The sequence below is a fragment of the Erpetoichthys calabaricus genome, chromosome 16, assembly GCF_900747795.2.
Source record: "Erpetoichthys calabaricus chromosome 16, fErpCal1.3, whole genome shotgun sequence".
Lineage (NCBI taxonomy): Eukaryota > Metazoa > Chordata > Cladistia > Polypteriformes > Polypteridae > Erpetoichthys > Erpetoichthys calabaricus.
In genome coordinates, this window is record NC_041409.2 from 11,894,316 (window position 1) to 11,913,305 (window position 18,990).

General features: G+C 38.5%; 1 protein-coding gene across 2 annotated transcripts in view; it reads left to right on the forward strand.

Moving 5' to 3' along the window:
• The first annotated feature begins 358 nt into the window (after positions 1–358).
• The window catches only part of tdp1 (tyrosyl-DNA phosphodiesterase 1), a 94,007-nt gene continuing 75,375 nt past the window's right edge, over positions 359–18,990 (forward strand). The window contains exons 1-6 of one of the 2 annotated variants that reach the window (XM_028821858.2): positions 359–507; positions 4,855–5,540; positions 11,725–11,768; positions 11,851–11,906; positions 12,164–12,260; positions 14,868–14,902. In XM_028821858.2, coding sequence (XP_028677691.1) covers positions 4,889–5,540; positions 11,725–11,768; positions 11,851–11,906; positions 12,164–12,260; positions 14,868–14,902 — 884 coding nt within the window. In that variant the 5' untranslated portion in view covers positions 359–507; positions 4,855–4,888. Of the gene's footprint in view, positions 508–650; positions 817–4,854; positions 5,541–11,724; positions 11,769–11,850; positions 11,907–12,163; positions 12,261–14,867; positions 14,903–18,990 lie in introns of those variants that run through there. The other variant, XM_028821857.2, reaches the window with a different exon arrangement.

Sequence of the window (18,990 nt, forward strand, 5' to 3'; positions counted from 1 at the left end):
TTATTATTATTAACACATCATAAAAAAACAGAAAAATGAGTATGTAACCAACATCTTGTTAATTTACCCATTTAAATCAGTAATATCGATTTTTTTCTGATAATCGGTTTTGGTTTATTATACAGGAGGTTGTATTGGACTTGTAAGGTGGCACTAGTGAAGTGTTCAAAAACTCAATTAGAGACGCATTCGCTGCGATTCATTATATTCGGGCGGTGCTTGAGGGAACATATTATGCGCAATTTGCGCAGTGAAAATTTACTCCTCCCACGCAGAAGAATACAACTCCGCCCTCCCCATCCACACTTCCACTCGCCCAGAACACATTCACACTCGCATTTGCTGGGTGCTTTTTGGCCAAAACGGCACTCCGTAGAAAATGTACATTCGCTTGGCGTGTATTCCTTAAATGTCTTTATGACGGGGGAGCGTGCAAACTTACTTTTACGATCCCTAATTCACTGGATAGTTCTATTAATGATTACAAGCATTTTTATTTGTATAAAGGTATTATTTTTTTGCTGTACTGACTATGTGGTTTTCATGGCACAGTGAAATATTTTCAAACATTTTATAATCCAACGCAGCTACGCTGTTGGTCAGTCACTTAGTTCAGCCGGGGATGCTGTTTGTTGATGCACTAAGTAGTTGAGTTGATGCTGCTTGTAAAGCACATGGCGGCGGCTCGCTCTGGTCTACAGTCAAACTTATTAGTAGTACAGCGTGTAATTTGATAGTCACGACTGGGGAGCTTGATTAGTTATCTTTAAACTGTCAGAAATCTGAATAACTGGAAGTTCGGTTCACCTTTCACAGGTCTGTATTCAGTCTGATGTCCATTGCAGAATCGGATGGGGATTTGTGAAGCTGTACCTTATAACAGAATTGTGCATTTTTATGACAAAATGATTTGCAATGATGCAATGCACTAGTCTGATTTTTTGGGCTGCGTAGTGTTTAAATGGAAATGTATCGGTCATATGATATTTTATAACTTTTTAAGTACTCGGATCTAAGTAAAACGTCTGTTTCACACCGTGCACCGTGCATGCAACCTGCCGCTTACTATTAATTGTATTCTTTCATTAATTTGTGGCTCGATTTGCCCACACTTGATATTGGCTCCAGCAGACTCCGTGACCCTGTAGTTAGGATATAGCGGGTTGGATAATGGATGGATGGATGATATTGGCACTGGACAGCGCAGAAATACCATCTAAAGAGTAGTCATTTGAATTTTTATCTGCAGTTTTCTGCTTAACCCTGAGCTTGTTTTATATTAGGAATTAGGGGGGAAAAAAGCATGGTGATGATATGTCTGGAATCCGAATCGAATCTAATATTTTATCTATAATGTTTATTGGACTGACTTGATCAAATTTAGCTATGGCAAATACTACGACAGTCATTCAACTTGAGGTACAAGCCTGCTTGCATAAAAATAAGCAGACTTCTCATCCGCACTGTCATAGAATGGGAAATAAAATGGTGATAACAGTAATAATTTATTTATAAAGCGCCTTTAACAAAGTTCTTCACGGACATTTAAAATGAATGGGAATAAAAGCATAGAAAAAAATTTCCCACTGTAAATGTGCAAACATTAAATATTAAGTAAATGAGAAAGAATGTTACCAGTTAAACAATGAACAGAAAAAAAAAATAGAAAATGCCTGGAGAAAAAGATCAAGGTACACATTTTTATTAACCTAAAATATAGAAATATAGATGATAAAAATTACCCATTATTCATCTCTCTGTGTGATCCCAAACAAGATGCTTAACCTGCTGTCTCTATTTGAATTCATTTAAACATACAGTATGCTATGCATTTATCTTGATTTTCTGAAAGAATTTTAAAAGGTCCCAAATTAGAGGTCGGGCATCAAACTAAAAGAAATGGGAGTTCAGGGTGTAGTGTGCAGATGGGTGCAAAATTGGCTAAAACACAGGAAACAGAGGGTTATGGTGCAAGGAATCTGATCAGAATGGTGTGATGTGTAAAGTAGGGACCGTTGAGGGTCAATACTAGGATTGCTGCTGTTTTTAATATACATAAATGACCTGAATAGGAATATAAACAAGCTATCTAAGTTTTCACATGATACAAAGTTAGGTGAATTGGCAGATAATCTAGAATCCATTAAATCGTTGTAGAGGGACTTTGATAGCATACAGGCTTGGGTGGGTTTGTGGTAGATGACTATTAATGTTACAGAGTTTCAGGTATTACACATAGGAAGTAAAAATGATAGATTTGAATACACAATGGGAAGTAGTCCTAGTCATCACTATCAAAGTTCAGGTAGTGTTCAGAAGCCATTAAGAAGCTAGCAGAATGTTAGTTTATAGGCCTACAAGGGGCTTTGCCCCCTGCTCGCTTCGCTCACCTACCCCGGCGTTTTGAACCCGTGTTCGCTAAGCAGCCAGGTGTGAGGATGACGCACGTTTAATACGGAGCGCTCGCCCGTGTCACTCTGGGGCTCTCCACTGGTAATACGGAGTCCCGTCCGTAGCATTTATGACGTATTACTTTGCTTTCCACTCTGTCTTTCATTTGAGACCTCGCTTTATTCTGTTTTTGTTATAATGACACCTGGTCCGTGGCGATTTTCTTTTCCCTTTTTCGAGTAATAATTTTCATTTGTTTGCGATACTGTGATGTTTATCGTACTGTTAATAATGCATCACTGTAATGTGGTTCACCTATGCCGTACAGTTTGGACGTGTGAGGATGATGTATGTTTAATACGGAGCGTTCGTCCGTGTCACTGTGGGTCTCTCCACTGTTAATACGAAGCTCTTTCCGAACTATTATGCGGTGCATTGTGGAGCACTGCGGACTCTGTAGTGTTTGCAGTTTCACTTCGTATATCGTCTAGTCGAGCTCTTTCTTTTTGGAGGAGTCTCTGCCTGTTTTGCATCATTTCAGACGCACGTTGTAGGCACTTGCGTTCATTAATTATATCCAGGCAGTCGCGTGTTTGCATCTCGGTCACTCGAGCTGTGTCGTGTTGAACCCGTGCCTGCTTTGCTTATGCAGTTTGAGACGCGCGGTGTAGGAGTCCACGTTCATTAGATCTATGCATTAGTGCCACTCACAATATGGCGGCGACGCCTGCGCCTTCCGTATTATGTCGGTTCTTACCATGCTGTGCAGGCGCCTTTGCCTTTTGTACTTCACTGTGCGTTCTGACGGCCGATGTAGGCGCCTGAACTTTCAGGGTCCGCCTCTGCTGGGTGTTGTGGACGTTTAACTGTCGTTGTTTCTGCTTTTATATTCTGTATCTCGGTCTGCATGTGTTTAGTGCCCAGGTTTGTTTGTAGCTGTTGCATTCCAGTTTTCATCATCTGTAACCCGCTCTTCATGTGTTCGTCCCCGTTGTTTAATGCCTTTATGAAGTTTTACTTTGTTTCCTACTCTGTGTTTTATTTCTGAGGGCTTTGTTTTGTAAGCTGCTCTCTATGTGTTTGTCCCTGTTCTTTATCCTCTTTATGACGTTTTATTTTGTTTCCTACTCTGACGGTTCGTAGTTTCTCCCGTTTTGCTCTGGTGCGCATGGCTTTGTGTGGCGCACATGCGTAGTCTCTCCCGTTTCACTATGGGGGGGGGGCTTTGTGTGGCGCCTGCGCACTACGTCTTTTGCGTCCACGGCCCATGTCCCTGCGTCCATCCGGTTTACCATTCTCGTTTAGTAATATGGATAGCATGGTTTGTGGAGTACAAATCAATGAAGGGTATACTTAAGCTTTATAATGTACCAGTGATGCTTTACTTGGAGTACTGAGCACAGTTTTGGCCTCTGATCATCAAAATCATGGCAGCAGTAGAAAAAGTCCAGAGGAGAGCAACTTGGTTGATTTCAGAAGTGTGGGGGAAACATTGCAGGAGTTGAACCTTTTCAGTTTTAAGCAAATGGAGATCAAGATGTGGCTTGACTGAAGTGTTAAAAACTGTGAAAGGAATTAGTACAGTTTATTGACTGTTATACTTCAAAAAAATAACAGGAACAAGAAAACAGAGACACAGTTTGGAAATTTGTTACAGGTAAATTTTGCACAAATGTTAGGAAATGTTTCTTCACACAGAGAACTATAGACACATGGAATAAGTTACAAAGTAGTATGGTAAACAAAAACATGACTTTATATTGTTTTGATGGAATTGGGTGGATTGAATTGGCGAGCTTTGTTGGGCTAAATGGTGTGTTCTTGTCAAAAGTGTTTCTAATATTGCAATATTCTGATGTTATGTGTCTTTGCACTTGTGTATTGGTATGTTTGCTACAGTACAGTAGAACGGTGTGTTATTTTATTTTTATGTTTGTGCATGTGTGTAATTATAACTAAACATTTGAAATCGTACATCAAGCTCATGTAGTCATACACAGTCACTAATTGCAAATTTACAATATTTAACTTGTATTGTCAAATAAATAGAACGAATGCATAATATCTATTTTTTTCCCCGCAGTTGCTGTATACTTAATGTTTCATAGATAGCATATTTATGCATGCAATAAATAATGCTGTATTTCAGTTAGCGTTTATGTTGTTGCCCCAAGACTGTTTTGTAACTCCTCTGGATAGAGGCATTGTAAAATAAATGCAGATGCAAATGTATGCTTCATGGGAGAATATGTGGGCTCGTGTAATACTGCAGTTTACCCATGGGGAAATGAATCAATATATAATGCCTTTCATATCAGTTTATCAATCTATTCTGGTGTAGTGACATTCCTTTTATTTATTTATTTTTAACAACATTAAAAAATATTTTTAAAGGGAAAAGCTAAGTCTTCTCTGTGTTCTTGAAAACCTTGCATCTAATCATGTTTTTATTTGTCTTCTCAGGAATTGTGAATCTTTTATTTCAGTTAGAATAAAAATGTCGCAAGAAAGTCTGCATGGGAAATGGGATATCTCAAGCAGTGATGAAGAGGACTGCCCACCAGTAAGAAAAAACTTTCAGTCTTCAAAGTGTTCAAATGTGCCGATTACAAGTAAAAGAGAGTTTTCCAAGAATAATGCTGAAAAATCTCTGGCAAATCAAGGGATACCTCTTTGTGTTAAAAATGAAAGAGATTCTTCTGCCAATATGATGACAAATTATAGAATGGAAGAAAGACCCAAGGAGCAATTTCCAACAAATACACAAACTATACAGTCCAGTTGGAATTCTGAGGAGAACAATATAGTTGCTTCAGTTAAGCAGAACATATGCAAATCAGAACCTTCATGGCAGAGGTCACCTTCAGTCAAAAGAAAAAATGAGCAGACAGACTCTGGCTGGTGCTTGTCAAGTAGTGATGAGGAATCTGCTGAGGAGCACAAAGACAGATCAGTGAAAACACAAAATCCACCATCTAAAAAAGTGAAGTATGAAAGCGAGAGCTTTTCCAGTGACTTTAAAGATCTGAGCAAGGATGATTTTGACAGCTGTTTCCGCGCCTTTCATGAGACCAATTCATTCAGGTTTTATCTTACCAAAGTCACTGGCCTTCAAAATGAACACAACTGTAGTGCATTGCATATAAAAGGTAAGAGCTTTTGAAATGGTTTAATCAGGAGGAAAATGGGTAATGTCAGTTAAACAGCTCCCCGATCCTAGCTGAATCTGGTAAGCAGTGAATACAATTTAAGATACATCAGTTGTTTTTTTTTTATTATGGAGAAGGATATTCACATTTTGTGTAGCACCAACTGCATTACAGAATATAATGCTTTGTTTAAACTGTCAGCTTCAAGTGACTTATTTCAGATATTTTTTTGTCTAATCTGGCATAAGTCAGTTTTTTCCCCCCTGCTGAAAGAGTTTACAGGTGGCTGAGCCCATTTTCCACTATTTTTCCCATGTTTAGAGTCCTAGAATTAATTTTTATTTATGTTTCCTTATTTTTATTGCATCTTTAATGATGTCATTCATGATAGTGTTATGCTGGTTTGCTGTTCTGTTTGTTTGTTGCTGTCAATGATGCTGTTGTGCATATTTAAAGGGTAAGTTCAGCATTTTTCAAGTTGAAGTTATTTCTTCACAATCCTGGTACAGTCATATGAAAAAGTTTGGGAACCCCTCTCAGCCTGCATAATAATTTGCTCTCCTTTCCACAAAAAAGATAACAATGGTATGTCTTTCATTTCCTAGGTATATCTGAGTACTGGGGTGTTTTCTGATTTTTAGTGAAGCAGTATTTAGTTGTATGAAATTAAATCAAATGTGAAAAACTGGCTGTGCAAAAATGTGGGCCCCCTTGTAATTTTGCTGATTTGAATGCATGTAACTGCTCAATGCTGATTACTTATAACACCAAATTGGTTGGATGAGCTCATTAAGCCTTGAACTTCATAGACAGGTGTGTCTAATCATCAGATATAAAGGTATTTAAGGTGGTCAATTACAAGTTGTGCTTCCCTTTGACTCTCCTCTGAAGAGTGACAGCATGGGATCCTCAAAGCAACTCTCCAAAGATCTGAAAACAAAGATTGTTGAGTCTCATGGTTTAGGGGAAGGCTACAAAAAGCTATCTGAGGGTTAAACTGTCAGTTTCAACTGTAAGGAATGTAATCAGGAAATGGAAGGCCACAGGCACAGTTGCTGTTAAACCCAGCAGGTCTGGCAGGCCAAGAAAAATACAGGAGTGGCATATGAGCAGGATTGTGAGAATGGTTACAGACAACACATAGATCATCTCCAATGACCTGCAAGAACATCTTACTGCAGATGGTGTATCTGTACATCGTTCTACAATTCAGCACAATTTGCACAAAGAACATCTGTATGGCAGGGTGATGAGAAAGAAGCCCTTTATGCTCTCACGCCACAAACAGTCACTTGTTGTATGCAAATGCTCATTTAGACAAGCCAGATTCATTTTGGAAAAAAGTGCTTTGGACTGAAGAGACACAAATTGAGTTATTTGGTCATGACAAAAAGTTAATAATGGCAGGTAGTGACAAGTTTCTGAAGTATATTCATGCTCCTGTAGGCAGACGGGTGCTGTGGAGGAAGGTGAAGGGGTAGTTGATAAAGTGAAGCATGCAGCCGGTGTCCTTTCAAATTGGCTGGATATCATAACAATGGTTTGCTGTTTGCTTTTTTTTTTTTTTTTCTTCGACATGAATTTACTAATTTTCAATATGTATGTAATCTCAAGACATACATAGGTCAATGCTTGATAACATTTTTACCTTAAAAAATGGATTTCTGTGGCTTATGGCTTATGGGATGCTGATACGCATAAGCTTCATTATAAAATGCAAGAGCGGGCCATTTTTTATTTTTTTAACATATTAAAGATGATTCAATTTAGAATGCAGTTTCATGTATACTGTATACTGTGATTGTGAAGAAATAATTTCACTTGGAAAAATGCTGAACTTATCCTTTAAACACAAAGTATTCCAAGCTTCCCTTAGTATGTAAATATTTATCTTGATTCATGCAGCTAATAATATTGATGCCCAGTATTTGTTCCCTCTCAATTATGAATAATTTTTTACACCATTGGAAATGTTGATCTCATCAGTTATCCCTTCTTTATCATCCTTGATTCAGTTTCAGGCATTTCTGTCCTTAGTTAATACAAAGAGAATCTAAAAGCACACTTTTAGTATACTGGTACTTTGGTTATGCCTCCTCTTTAAATATCAAAAAAGGTGCATGAAATAGTTGGGATCCCACTGAAGAGTGTTCAGTTGAAATTAAGTTTGATAACACTGCACAACAAAGTTTTTGCTTCTTGAACACGGGTGTTTCTTATAGATTTTTGGATCCTGATCACGAATATCACATTCAAATTTACCCATCACGTACCGTTTCAGAGTTTTGTCATGATTTTTTCTTATATTTGTATCCAAACACTTTCACTCCCATAAGTGACTTAACAACGATTTGTGCAGCCTGGGTATGCCCAGGCATGGAATCAGGGCAGGTTGGAAGCTGTTCTGTGGAAGTTGACATCCTGGGCAGGTCTGAAAGAGCTTGACGCTGCCTCGGCATGCTATAAAGGTGGCTTGCATACACCGATCCTGCTCATTTGGTTAATATAGATCGTCAGTGTGTATGTATAGTATCAGTATAGTAAAGTATAGAATCTGTAGCAATATAACAGCAAGTAAGCTTGATGCTATAGACGTTTTGGTGTCAGGCGATATGTCTCGTCAATGTCGTAACAGCCACGATACATTCTACTATATCTGTGTGTGGCAAATATACACTTCCGCCTCAGAGACGTTGGATGACTGCTCTTGTGAAGAAAGCTTATCATCTGTATTTCGGCTGCAAAATTGGAGATCAAGACAAGGAATGGGCGCCTCACATTTGCTGTGTGACATATGCTGTCAGTCTGAGGGCCTGGCTCAGAGGCACTCGAAAGACAATGCTATTTGCTGTTCCGATGATAAGGCGAGAACAGAAAGACCATGTGACAGACTGTTACTTCTGTTTGACTAATTTGTCTGATTTCTCTGCCAAAAACAAGAAGTCAATTGAACATCACCTTGAGACCTGTGCCACATGACGACAGTCTTCCAATTCCGAAACCACCAGAGGATTAGACCTTAGACGAACCAGATGAAGAACTGCAATGCAGGGTACTGACAGTGACATTGACCTGGATTTTGAACCGTGCTCATCAGGTGATCCACATCTGATAACACAGTCCCAATTGAATGATTTGGTTAGAGATTTGGGTCTGTCAAAAGCAAAAGCTGAGCTGCTGGGTTCAAGACTGCAGGAATGGTGTTTGCTGTCACCAGGTACAAAAATTTCTGTGTTTCGAGGCCGACATCATGATATAACCACGTTTTTTGCACAAGTCGACAGTCTCTGTTTCTGTTGTGACATTGAAGGATTGTTCTCGGCCTTGGGTTGTGATCACAACCCGGAAGAGTGGCGTCTTTTCATTGATTTGTCAATGTTAAGCCTGAAAGCTGTTCTGCTACACAATAGCAATGTTTATCCTTCAGTACATGTTGGCTATGCAGCACACATGAAAGAAACGTATGAGAATATGGAACTGGTGCTGAAGCATGTCCAGTATAGTAGGTACAACTGGAATATCTGTGGAGATCTTAAAGTCATTGCTCTGTTACTAGGACTGCAGCTCAGCTATACAAAGTACTGTTGTTTCATCTATGAAAGGGAGAGCCGTGCCAAAGAGTTGCACTATTCTTGACAGAACTGCCCACTCCATAAAAAAGTTAGCTCCAGGACAGAAAAATGTGGCACATGAATCGCTTGTCGACCCAGCAAAGATATTTTTGCCTCCTCTTCACATAAAACTGGGACTCATGAAGAATTTTGTGAAAGCACTGAACAAGGAAGGCAAAGGTTTTCGTTATTTAAGACAGATGATCAAAGACGGCTTTTTTGTTAGCCCCCAGATCAGACATGTTATGAGTGACAAGCGGTTCGAAGATCTGTTAGTTGGGCCGGACAAAATTGCCTGGAAAGCCTTCGAAGACGTTGTTGACAATTTACTGGGCAATTGCAGAACCCCAAACTCCATTCAGCTGGTAGACAAACGTCTCAAAGCATACAAGACAATGAAGTGCAACATGTCACTCAAGATTCATTTCCTCCACTCACACTTGGGACTTCATCACTGACAGCACCGAGATTTGCGGGGAAGAACAGGGTGAAAGTTTTCACCAGGACATTGCTACGATGGAGAAACGATACCAGGGCATCTGGAATCCGTCAGTGCTTGCTGACTACTGTTGGACTCTGCAACGTGATGCACCAGACATTGAATACAAAAGAAAATCAGGAGCAAAACACTTTGAATTCTGTTGAATTTAATAACTTATGCGAAACATAAACGTGACTAAATACATTATTGTCAGTAAACATATAAATGTCTCTTTCTCAGAGTTCCTACGTGATGCAGTAAAACCAAAACTATATTTGTGCATACCTAGTAGGTACCTGTCACAATCAGTAAAAACTTTTCAGGAAGCAAGACTTTTCAAAAAAATTGTTGTGCAGTGTAATTGTGTATGTTGAAGCCAATATAATCCAGCTTCTCATAGTATGTGACTTGTGTGAGTAAGTGCCGAACAGGTTTTCCATGCATATTTCCTCAGAGGCATGGTACTGTCGATGAACGCAATCAAAATTGGCTTAAAGCTGATAACAACGGAGGCAATGCATTGTGTTTGATAATGGAGGTCCTTGAGCTACAGGGAGAGAATATGTTTAATCCTACTTTGAGGGGAAGGGGCTACTCTGTGTAGACTAAATTACACGTCTGTTTTAGTAATAAAATCTTAGTTGAAGAAATAGGCCAGCATGGTGGAATAGGGCTATAACTTAAGCAGCTATATCTGCACTTTAAACCAATATTTCATAGCCTCAAAAACAAGAAAAATGATCTCTCTTGCTGGCCATGTCAGTTCAGGAATTTGGTTATAGGGCAAATTAGTTTTAAAATACAAAGTGTGGTCCACATCTAAACAGAAAATTAATATTACCTTTTTAGTTTTCCAGTATAAAATTAGCCTTAATAGTTTAGTGTGTCAATAGCATTCACAGCCCAATTTGTTTCTAGTGTGTGTTTTTAAGTTGGAGTCCTGGAATTTAAGCAGGTCATGGATAAATATCACGCATCTGCTACATTTCCCACCTCCCTTTTTAATTAATGTGCTTTCAGTATGGTGTTGAGTAAGTCCTAGTAGTTGCTGAAATCTTAACTGAAATTTCTGTTAGACATGCAGCTTAATGCTAATGCTGCATCAGCCCTTTGGTTGCAGGGCAAAATATCCATATCTTATTATAAAATAAGTTGTGCGTGTAATTTCAGTGAAGTATACAAAATCACATTTTGTACTTTAAGTACGCTTAATAGAAGCGATTATTGCAGAATAAGTTTGATGCGAAAACACTGTATGAATTGTTGTAAATGTAATTGTGGTTCGGGCCTGCATTAGCAGGTGTTTGAAGACATTCAAATTGGGAGGCCAATCTTAACCTGCCCTGACAGAGATGGCAGAAATTAGGCTCAAGCAAGAGAATCCCTTGAATATTTTTGGGAATGTGAGTGTAATGGGAGTATAGTGGAAAATGCACTATAAAACAAGACATTTCCTCTCATGTAACTGGAACTGCTGAGGTGGTCCATGCGTCTGACAGGGATACCGAGAATCCCCAGAGAGATTTTGGAAGGCAATGTCTGCCCTGGAAGTGCTTTAAAAAAGACCAGTAGCCTTGGTCCAGCAATCTTGGAGTCCGGTGGAGACTGGACAAGAGTTTAGGCGTCTGAAGGAAGAGTGGTGCAAGAAGGAAGGAAGGAAGGTAGAAGTAGTAGGGAGAAGTGTGAAGGAATTGTTGATTTATTTCCTTTTTTTTTTTTTTGTACTTGTTGCCTCTAAAGCCCTGTTTTAACCCTAAGTTATTTCAGACTAGAAGTGAAGTAAAAATTAATTTAGCCAAATGAAGGGCAAAAGTTTTGTTGCACTTAACCCAACCACTGACTCAGGATTGTAGTGGGAGCATTTTGAATGCTTTGAAATTTGAGTAGCCTGTGAATGTATTCAATTGAAAAGCATTTATTGAACACAGAATTTAGTAAATAAAGTAAAGTTAATGCATCAAAACCTGAAATATTATAATGAGACAGGCACTAGAAATGTATGTAAAGAAAATGTAAGAAAATTTGACTGTCAGAGATACCGAGTTGTGTGTTGTTTTATGATTTATTAATCATTTTTGTTGTTTCTTAACAGACATACTTTCACCTTTGTTTGGAACCCTTAAATCTTCTGTCCAGGTTAGAAACTTCTGTTTTTTGCAAGATTTTTCTTAAATACATATAGACCTGTTTGATAATTTTATTTTCTTTCTTTTACCAGTTTAACTACTGCATTGATATTAACTGGCTCATTCAACAATATCCATTAGAGTTCAGGTATGTAACTCAGTTATTATTGTGCTGTTGTGAACTGTAAGCCTTATTAAAACTTGTTTTTTTGTTTCATCATTTCCAAGTTTATTCACTCATCAGCCCTTTTACAATGGTTTAATTTGTGAGAATCTCTAAAACATTTTGAAAGAATGTATTATATATAAAATGTGCTGTTAAAAAGAGGGTATTTTATTATCTGCTAAAAACTTTGAAATTAATTTAGTTACAGATCAAATAGTAACTCTCAAATGTCATTTAAGGTCAAAGCCTCTGCTAATTGTTCATGGAGAGAAACGAGAATCTAAGGCCAGACTTCATGAAGAGGCACATCCTTATGAAAATATTCGCCTGTGCCAGGTGTGGTGTTTATTTTTTTTTAAATCAACATTTAAGTATTTAAGAACTTACTTTTTCATCTTAATACATAATTCGCCAGTCTCCTCACTCACTCACTCATGTCTGTCCAAAGCCAAATGCGCAGTCGCCTTCTGCGCACGTCGCCTTCTGCGCATGTCCGAAGCCGAATGCGCAGCTGCCCGAAAAACCTTACGAGACCGACATCGCGGCAGGTGGCGGATTTACGGGCGCGAAAATTCAAAGAGAAAGGTGACTACGGCCACGAAAATTCAAAGAGAAAGGTGACTACGACCGCGAAAATTCAAAGAGAAAGGCGACTTCGATTAAAGCTCGAGGCCTAATTACGCAATCATTCAATACACCTATATCAGGTTTGTGGTGCAGAATGCGCAGTCGCCTTCTGCGCAGCTGCCCGAAAAACCTTACGAGACCGACATCATGGCAGACGGTGGATTTACGGCCAGGAAAATTCAAAGAGAAAGGCGACTACGACCGCGAAAATTCAAAGAGAAAGGCGACTTCGATTAAAGCTCGAGGCCTAATTACGCAATCATTCAATACACCTATATCAGGTTTGTGGTGCAGAATGCGCAGTCGCCTTCTGTGCACGTCCGAAGCCGAATGCGCAGTCGCCTTCTGCGCAGCTGCCCGAAAAACCTTACGAGACTGACATCGTGGCAGACGGTGGATTTACGGCCAGGAAAATTCAAAGAGAAAGGCGACTACGGCCACGAAAATTCAAAGAGAAAGGCGACTTCGATTAAAGCTCTAGAGGCATGAAAGGCGATTTCGACTATAGCTCGAGGCCTAATTACGCATTCATTCAATACACCTATATCAGGTTTGTGGTGCTTATACTTCTTATATATTATACTATTCCACTCGTGCCCGTTTCATCTTACGTTGTCAAAACGGGCTCTTTGTCTAGTTAGTAAATAATAAATAAGGGCAGCACTGTGGCACAGTGGTTAGTACTGCTGCATCACTGCTGCAGAAACCTGTGCTGAAATCCGGGACCAGGTGCAGAAATTTACGTTTTCTTTCTCTGTGTGCATGAGCTTTTCTCCCACATCTTAAACGCAAGAAGTTTTAGGTTGATTGGTAGCTCTAACCTTGTCTCAATGTGGGTGAGTATGGCAGTGTTTGCATACACAGCAATGAACTGACACTCTGTCCACTTTGGTTTCCAAATTTACATTCAGTACTTCCAGAATAGGCATTGGGTCCTTCCAACCCTGTAGTGTATAGACAAGTTAGGTAGTAGTTCAGTCAGCTTAACCTTTTTGTTTGTAAAGCAAACCTAACATCCATCCATTTTCCATCAGATCTCCAAACTCTGGGCACACGCACAAAACACTTCATTTTAGAACTGCAGGTCAGACTACCTCTCAGGTTTTTTTACATGTGGCATCAGAAGTTATTTATTTACAGAAAATCCTACTACAGCATATTGTGCTACAATATGTGCAGCAGGTGACAGCTTTACTTTAAAGAAAGAATAACATTTTTTTTAAGTGGTGTAGTAGTTTTTTTTTTTTATCTTATCATGTAGGCATCAGGGCAGCTTTAAGAAACACCAAACTGCTAGTTAAAGGAAGGTCAATTGAGGAGAAAAACAGAGATGGATAATACTTTACAGCTGGTGTTTGCTTGGTATTAGTTTCTTTTTACTGTAACAACTATTGTTTGAAGTCTGTGATGGTGATTTTTTTGATAAACTGTATATATGTGGTATGTGGTATTGCAGTAGCCATATGTCCAGTTCTTGTGGAGGGCTTTTGGTGTTTCTCTGCTTTTATTATTTAACCGGCCATGCACATCAAAACTATAGATATTGTATGTACAGCATATGTATTTTTTCTTCTATCTAGATTTTGTTTAATAATTTTGAGGCATTTTATGCTCTATCAGGCAAAACTGCCAGATATAGAATATTAATTTTTGCACATGACATATTGGTTGTGCTTGTTGGAGTATCTTATTTTTTCCTGCATTGTCTGCTTAAACAATGGCTGCTGACAGGCATGGCTGCATGGCTATATTTCTGGTATATACTGGTAGATTTTGTTTTTATAGTCACTGAGGACATAGTGGGATAATACATGAAACAATTTTTTTTCTCTGACTTCAGCATGTTGTCAAACTGAAATTTAAAAGTACACAAAATTAATGGAAATAACCAACATCTGCATTTTCAGTTTGGACATCTGTGTGATTTACAGTGTTGAATTATTTAAGGCACATAGCATGTGTGTAAAAGATTTTTAAAAAGATTTCTGTTACCCACAGATATTTCTCAGGAAAACCTAATAATACAGCTAAGAAATTTGATGTTAACATTTCCTTTGAGCATTTTCCAAAGTACTTAAGCAACATCCTCCAGTAGAGGGTGCTATTTTACCACATTAAGGATTACATAAATAATACAATTCATTTCCTTTGAACACATTTTAAAGAGACATAAAATTTCTTAAATTCTTTGTAAATATATTTAACCTGTACCAGTCTGTGTTTTATGTGATTTGCCATATCTAAAATAATTATAGTCAGATCCAGTGCTTGCTGAGTAAAAACTTTTAATGAATATTTTTTCTCCTGTTTTTACAGGCAAAGCTGGACATAGCTTTCGGAACTCACCACACGTAAGGAATGAGCTATTCATATTGACTTTATACTGTTATTGTTAAATTGCTGTTTAATGTTTTTACAGTGTTATTTTAATTTTACAACTAGTTTATATGTACAGAGATGATTTAATATATGCATTTTTTATAAAGGAAATAATCTATTTGATTATTATAGGTGTTTGAGGAAGCGTGAAGCGTTCATTGCAAATTAATAAAATGTCGTATACTGTAGTCATGTTTAAGTTCATAGCATTGAAATAGTTTTAAGTCTGATTAGTTTTATGTTTGAGCTTTTCTTAAACTTAAAATTGTTGGGTTGATGTAATATTAATATGCTTCATAAAAGGCCATTTAGATATGTTGAAACCGTTTAGGAGCATCCCTGACAGAATCTGTTCTATAAAGTAATTGATGACATGAGTTTCTGAGAATTAATTAATTTTAATAGTATTAGGACATGTGTTAAATTAAAATTTAATAGTGTCAATGCCCCTGTCTATGTTATACAGTACTATGCCACAAGTTGTGAATTACTTTTTGTTGCCTTTTAGGATAGCTTCCTGCAGGCCGTATATCTGAAGAATCCTAAAGTTGCACTGCATTTCTTTAACAAATGAACATACTCAATTCACTCAAAATGTCATTTATGCATTAAGTTGTGACTAAAAAAATATTGGCTATTTTACTCTTTAATGATACATTTTCATCATAATTAAACACTTTGGTTTGAGTTCTTCATCTTGTATTTTCCTGAAGTGGAATATCTTGCACACTGATCTCATTTTATCACCATGGCCTTTAAAAGAATAACTGAATAAATTAATCTTGGCAGACAAATATGACTATCCTAACCCTTTTATGTTTTACATTAATGCTGTTGGGATTCTCTGCCCTTCTCTTTGTGTAATTAAAGTAGAAGCGCATACATATTTCTCCAATATGGGAAGTACTATAAAGTTCATATCAGTGACATATTGCATTGTATCCATTACTAGCATATCATCTAAAAGTGTTTATTTTAAGAATTAAATAGAAACCATCTGAGTCTGTATTCTTAATCTACTGTACGTAGCACCACATTTTTGTTTGCTGAGTACAAACGCTGTGTGGGAGCTCTGCCTCTATTGAGAAATACACAAAAGCTCAAGTCTGTCTGCCTGTCATGCTGCTGATCTTATGCTGTAATGCTGTTGTTCTTCTAATCACACAGTGCTAAAAGGCTTTCTTTAAGCTCACTAATTCACTTAATTTACATTACTGCTGGAATGCTTCAAAATACAAAATACTGTTTTTGTGAAGTTACTGCAGATATGATTCCAAATAGGACCTACTGTGTACCACCTGCCTGTCTCTTAGAATATCGTTCCTATATTGGGTAAAACAAATAAATGATCCCTTTATTGTGCCCTGGGAAGTAAAGAATCATGTTACTTGACTGTGATGCTATTAACATTCTAAAAGATGAGAGCAGAGGGCCTGTTTCTGGTTTTATCACCCACAGTAAGAATTGTCAATATTTGTCCAGCTTTTAGTTATTGTTACAGTATAGACAAGTAGTGTGCAGGAAAATTGTCTAACCTTTTGATAATACCGAATAGCAGTTAGTCAGTGATAAAATACCACATAAAACCTCACACTTCCCAAATGCTACCTCATTGGGGCTCCATTGTTCTCTCTCTGATATTGTGGCTTCTCTCACTCTTACCAGCTCCACTTTGCAGCCTGTCAATTGACAAGAGCTCCACCACCTCTTGGAGGTCCTCCAGCCATCTGTCTAGCTCCCTATGCACAGTCAAGTAGTTGGAAGGCTCCCAGCTTGGTGCTATCTCTCTGCTAGCAATTGTTCTCTCTGTCGTTTTCATTTCACATTTCTCCTCATTTCTTGGCTCAGGCTTCTTTTTGTCTATATTGTGGGTGCAGGTGCTCTGCCTGATGACCTGTGTAATGCCAGTGTAGAACAACTGAGGTGACCGTGCCTGTACGTAACAGACAATCGGCTTGCCTCCCCCCTGATATCTGTGTAGCGACGCTGCCTTGACACTGAGCAGTCCCCCACCCACAAACCTGAGCCACACCGTTTTTATTTTAAAACTCCCAACACTATACACCCCTCTTATGACAGGCTTATTTGGTAATGTACTTTTTCCGATTTAAACTACATTACATTTTTATTGTTTGTTACTGTTCTCCTAGTTTACTTTATTTTCTCTTTTGGAAGCCACTTACATTAACATTTCTTTATTCTAATACCATGAACTATACTATGGATGTGTTGAATGTGCAAATAGAGTTAAGACAGTGTCATGTTACATGACTTTTCCAGAGATTTTCAGTCACAGTTTTCCTTTACATAATCTTAGAGTTGTTGGCGGTTGTGGGAGACTCTTTGAGCATGAGAGCTGAGAACCATTAAGTTCGCAACCAGAAGTACAGTGTATATAATGCAGTGACGAGGAATAAGTAACACCGGTGTTTTGATCCTCAAAAACAGAAGAGAAGCTTCTTAGTCTGATGTCTCATATTTTAGTGTACCAAGAAAGAACAGAAAAAAGAAAGGTAAAAGGTTGCGGCTGAACTCGCAATACCTGTAAACCCTTTTCACGGGCACCTACAATATCAGGAAGTACGTTATCAGCTTTCAGAAAAAAGGCAAGCTTGAAATATATTGGAAATATAAAAACTGTCGAGATGTGTGATTTCACATCTGTAGTGATTTCCAGTTATATAATCTGTCATCCTTGGACAACGAGGTCAGCAACTGCAGTCGTCAATTTTGACATCAACTACACCTAGAAGTTGTGTAATGTGTCTTCCACTTTGGAATTAAACTCTTGTCTGCTTCATTCATTGTACCAATATTTAGGATGTATTGCTCCATAACAGTCTGTCGCTCCCTTTGTTCAACAACCTTATTTTCTCCCAGAGCAGACTAAATTTGTCAGGGCATGAATGAACTCAGTATAGCATATCATCTCATCCAGCAGATTCTTCATTAGATTGGGAACAAGTGCTACAGGTTGCTACAGTAAGGTAAATTCATTATCAAGTTCCTTAGTTACAGACTGGTATACAGTAATCCCTCCTCCATCGCGGGGGTTGCGTTCCAGAGCCACCTGCGAAATAAGAAAATCCGCGAAGTAGAAACCATATGTTTATATGGTTATTTTTATATTGTCATGCTTGGGTCACAGATTTGTGCAGAAACACAGGAGGTTGTAGAGAGACAGGAACGTTATTCAAACACTGCAAACAAACATTTGTCTCTTTTTCAAAAGTTTAAACTGTGCTCCATGACAAGACAGAGATGACAGTTCCGTCTCACAATTAAAAGAATGCAAACATATCTTCCTCTTCAAAGGAGTGCGAGTCAGGAGCAGAGCATGTCAGAGAGAGAGAGACAAAAGCAAACAAATCAATAGGACTGTTTGGCTTTTAAGTATGCGAAGCACCGCGGCACAAAGCTGTTGAAGGCGGCAGCTCACACCCCCTCTGTCAGGAGCAGAGAGAGACACAGATAAAAACAAACTGAAAAATCAATACGTGCCCTTCGAGCTTTTAAGTATGCGAAGCTCCGTGCAGAATGTCGCTTCAGGAAGCAGCTTGCACAGAAGGTAGCAACGTAAAGATAATCTTTCAGCATTTTTAGACGAGCGTCCATATCGTCTAGGTTTGCGAACAGCCCCCCTGCTCAATCCCCCTACATCAGGATCAGAGAAACTCGGCGCAAGAGAGACAGAGAAAAGTAAGTTGGGTAGCTTCTCAGCCATCTGCCAATAGAGTCCCTTGTATGAAATCAACTGGGCAAACCAACTGAGTAAGCATGTACAAGAAATTAAAAGATCCATTGTCCGCAGAAATCCGTGAACCAGCAAAAAATCCGCGATATATATTTAAATATGCTTACATATAAAATCCGCGATGGAGTGAAGCCACGAAAGGCGAAGCGCGATATAGCGAGGGATTACTGTACTGCTGACATGAAGAGATCCTTTGGGTTAACAGCATAGTTTAGATATTCTAGGGCATTTAAACATTGCTTAAGCTTTCAGCAGGTGACTCACTGTGTCTCATGACAACATGTTTTTGCCACCCAGTAGGATGGA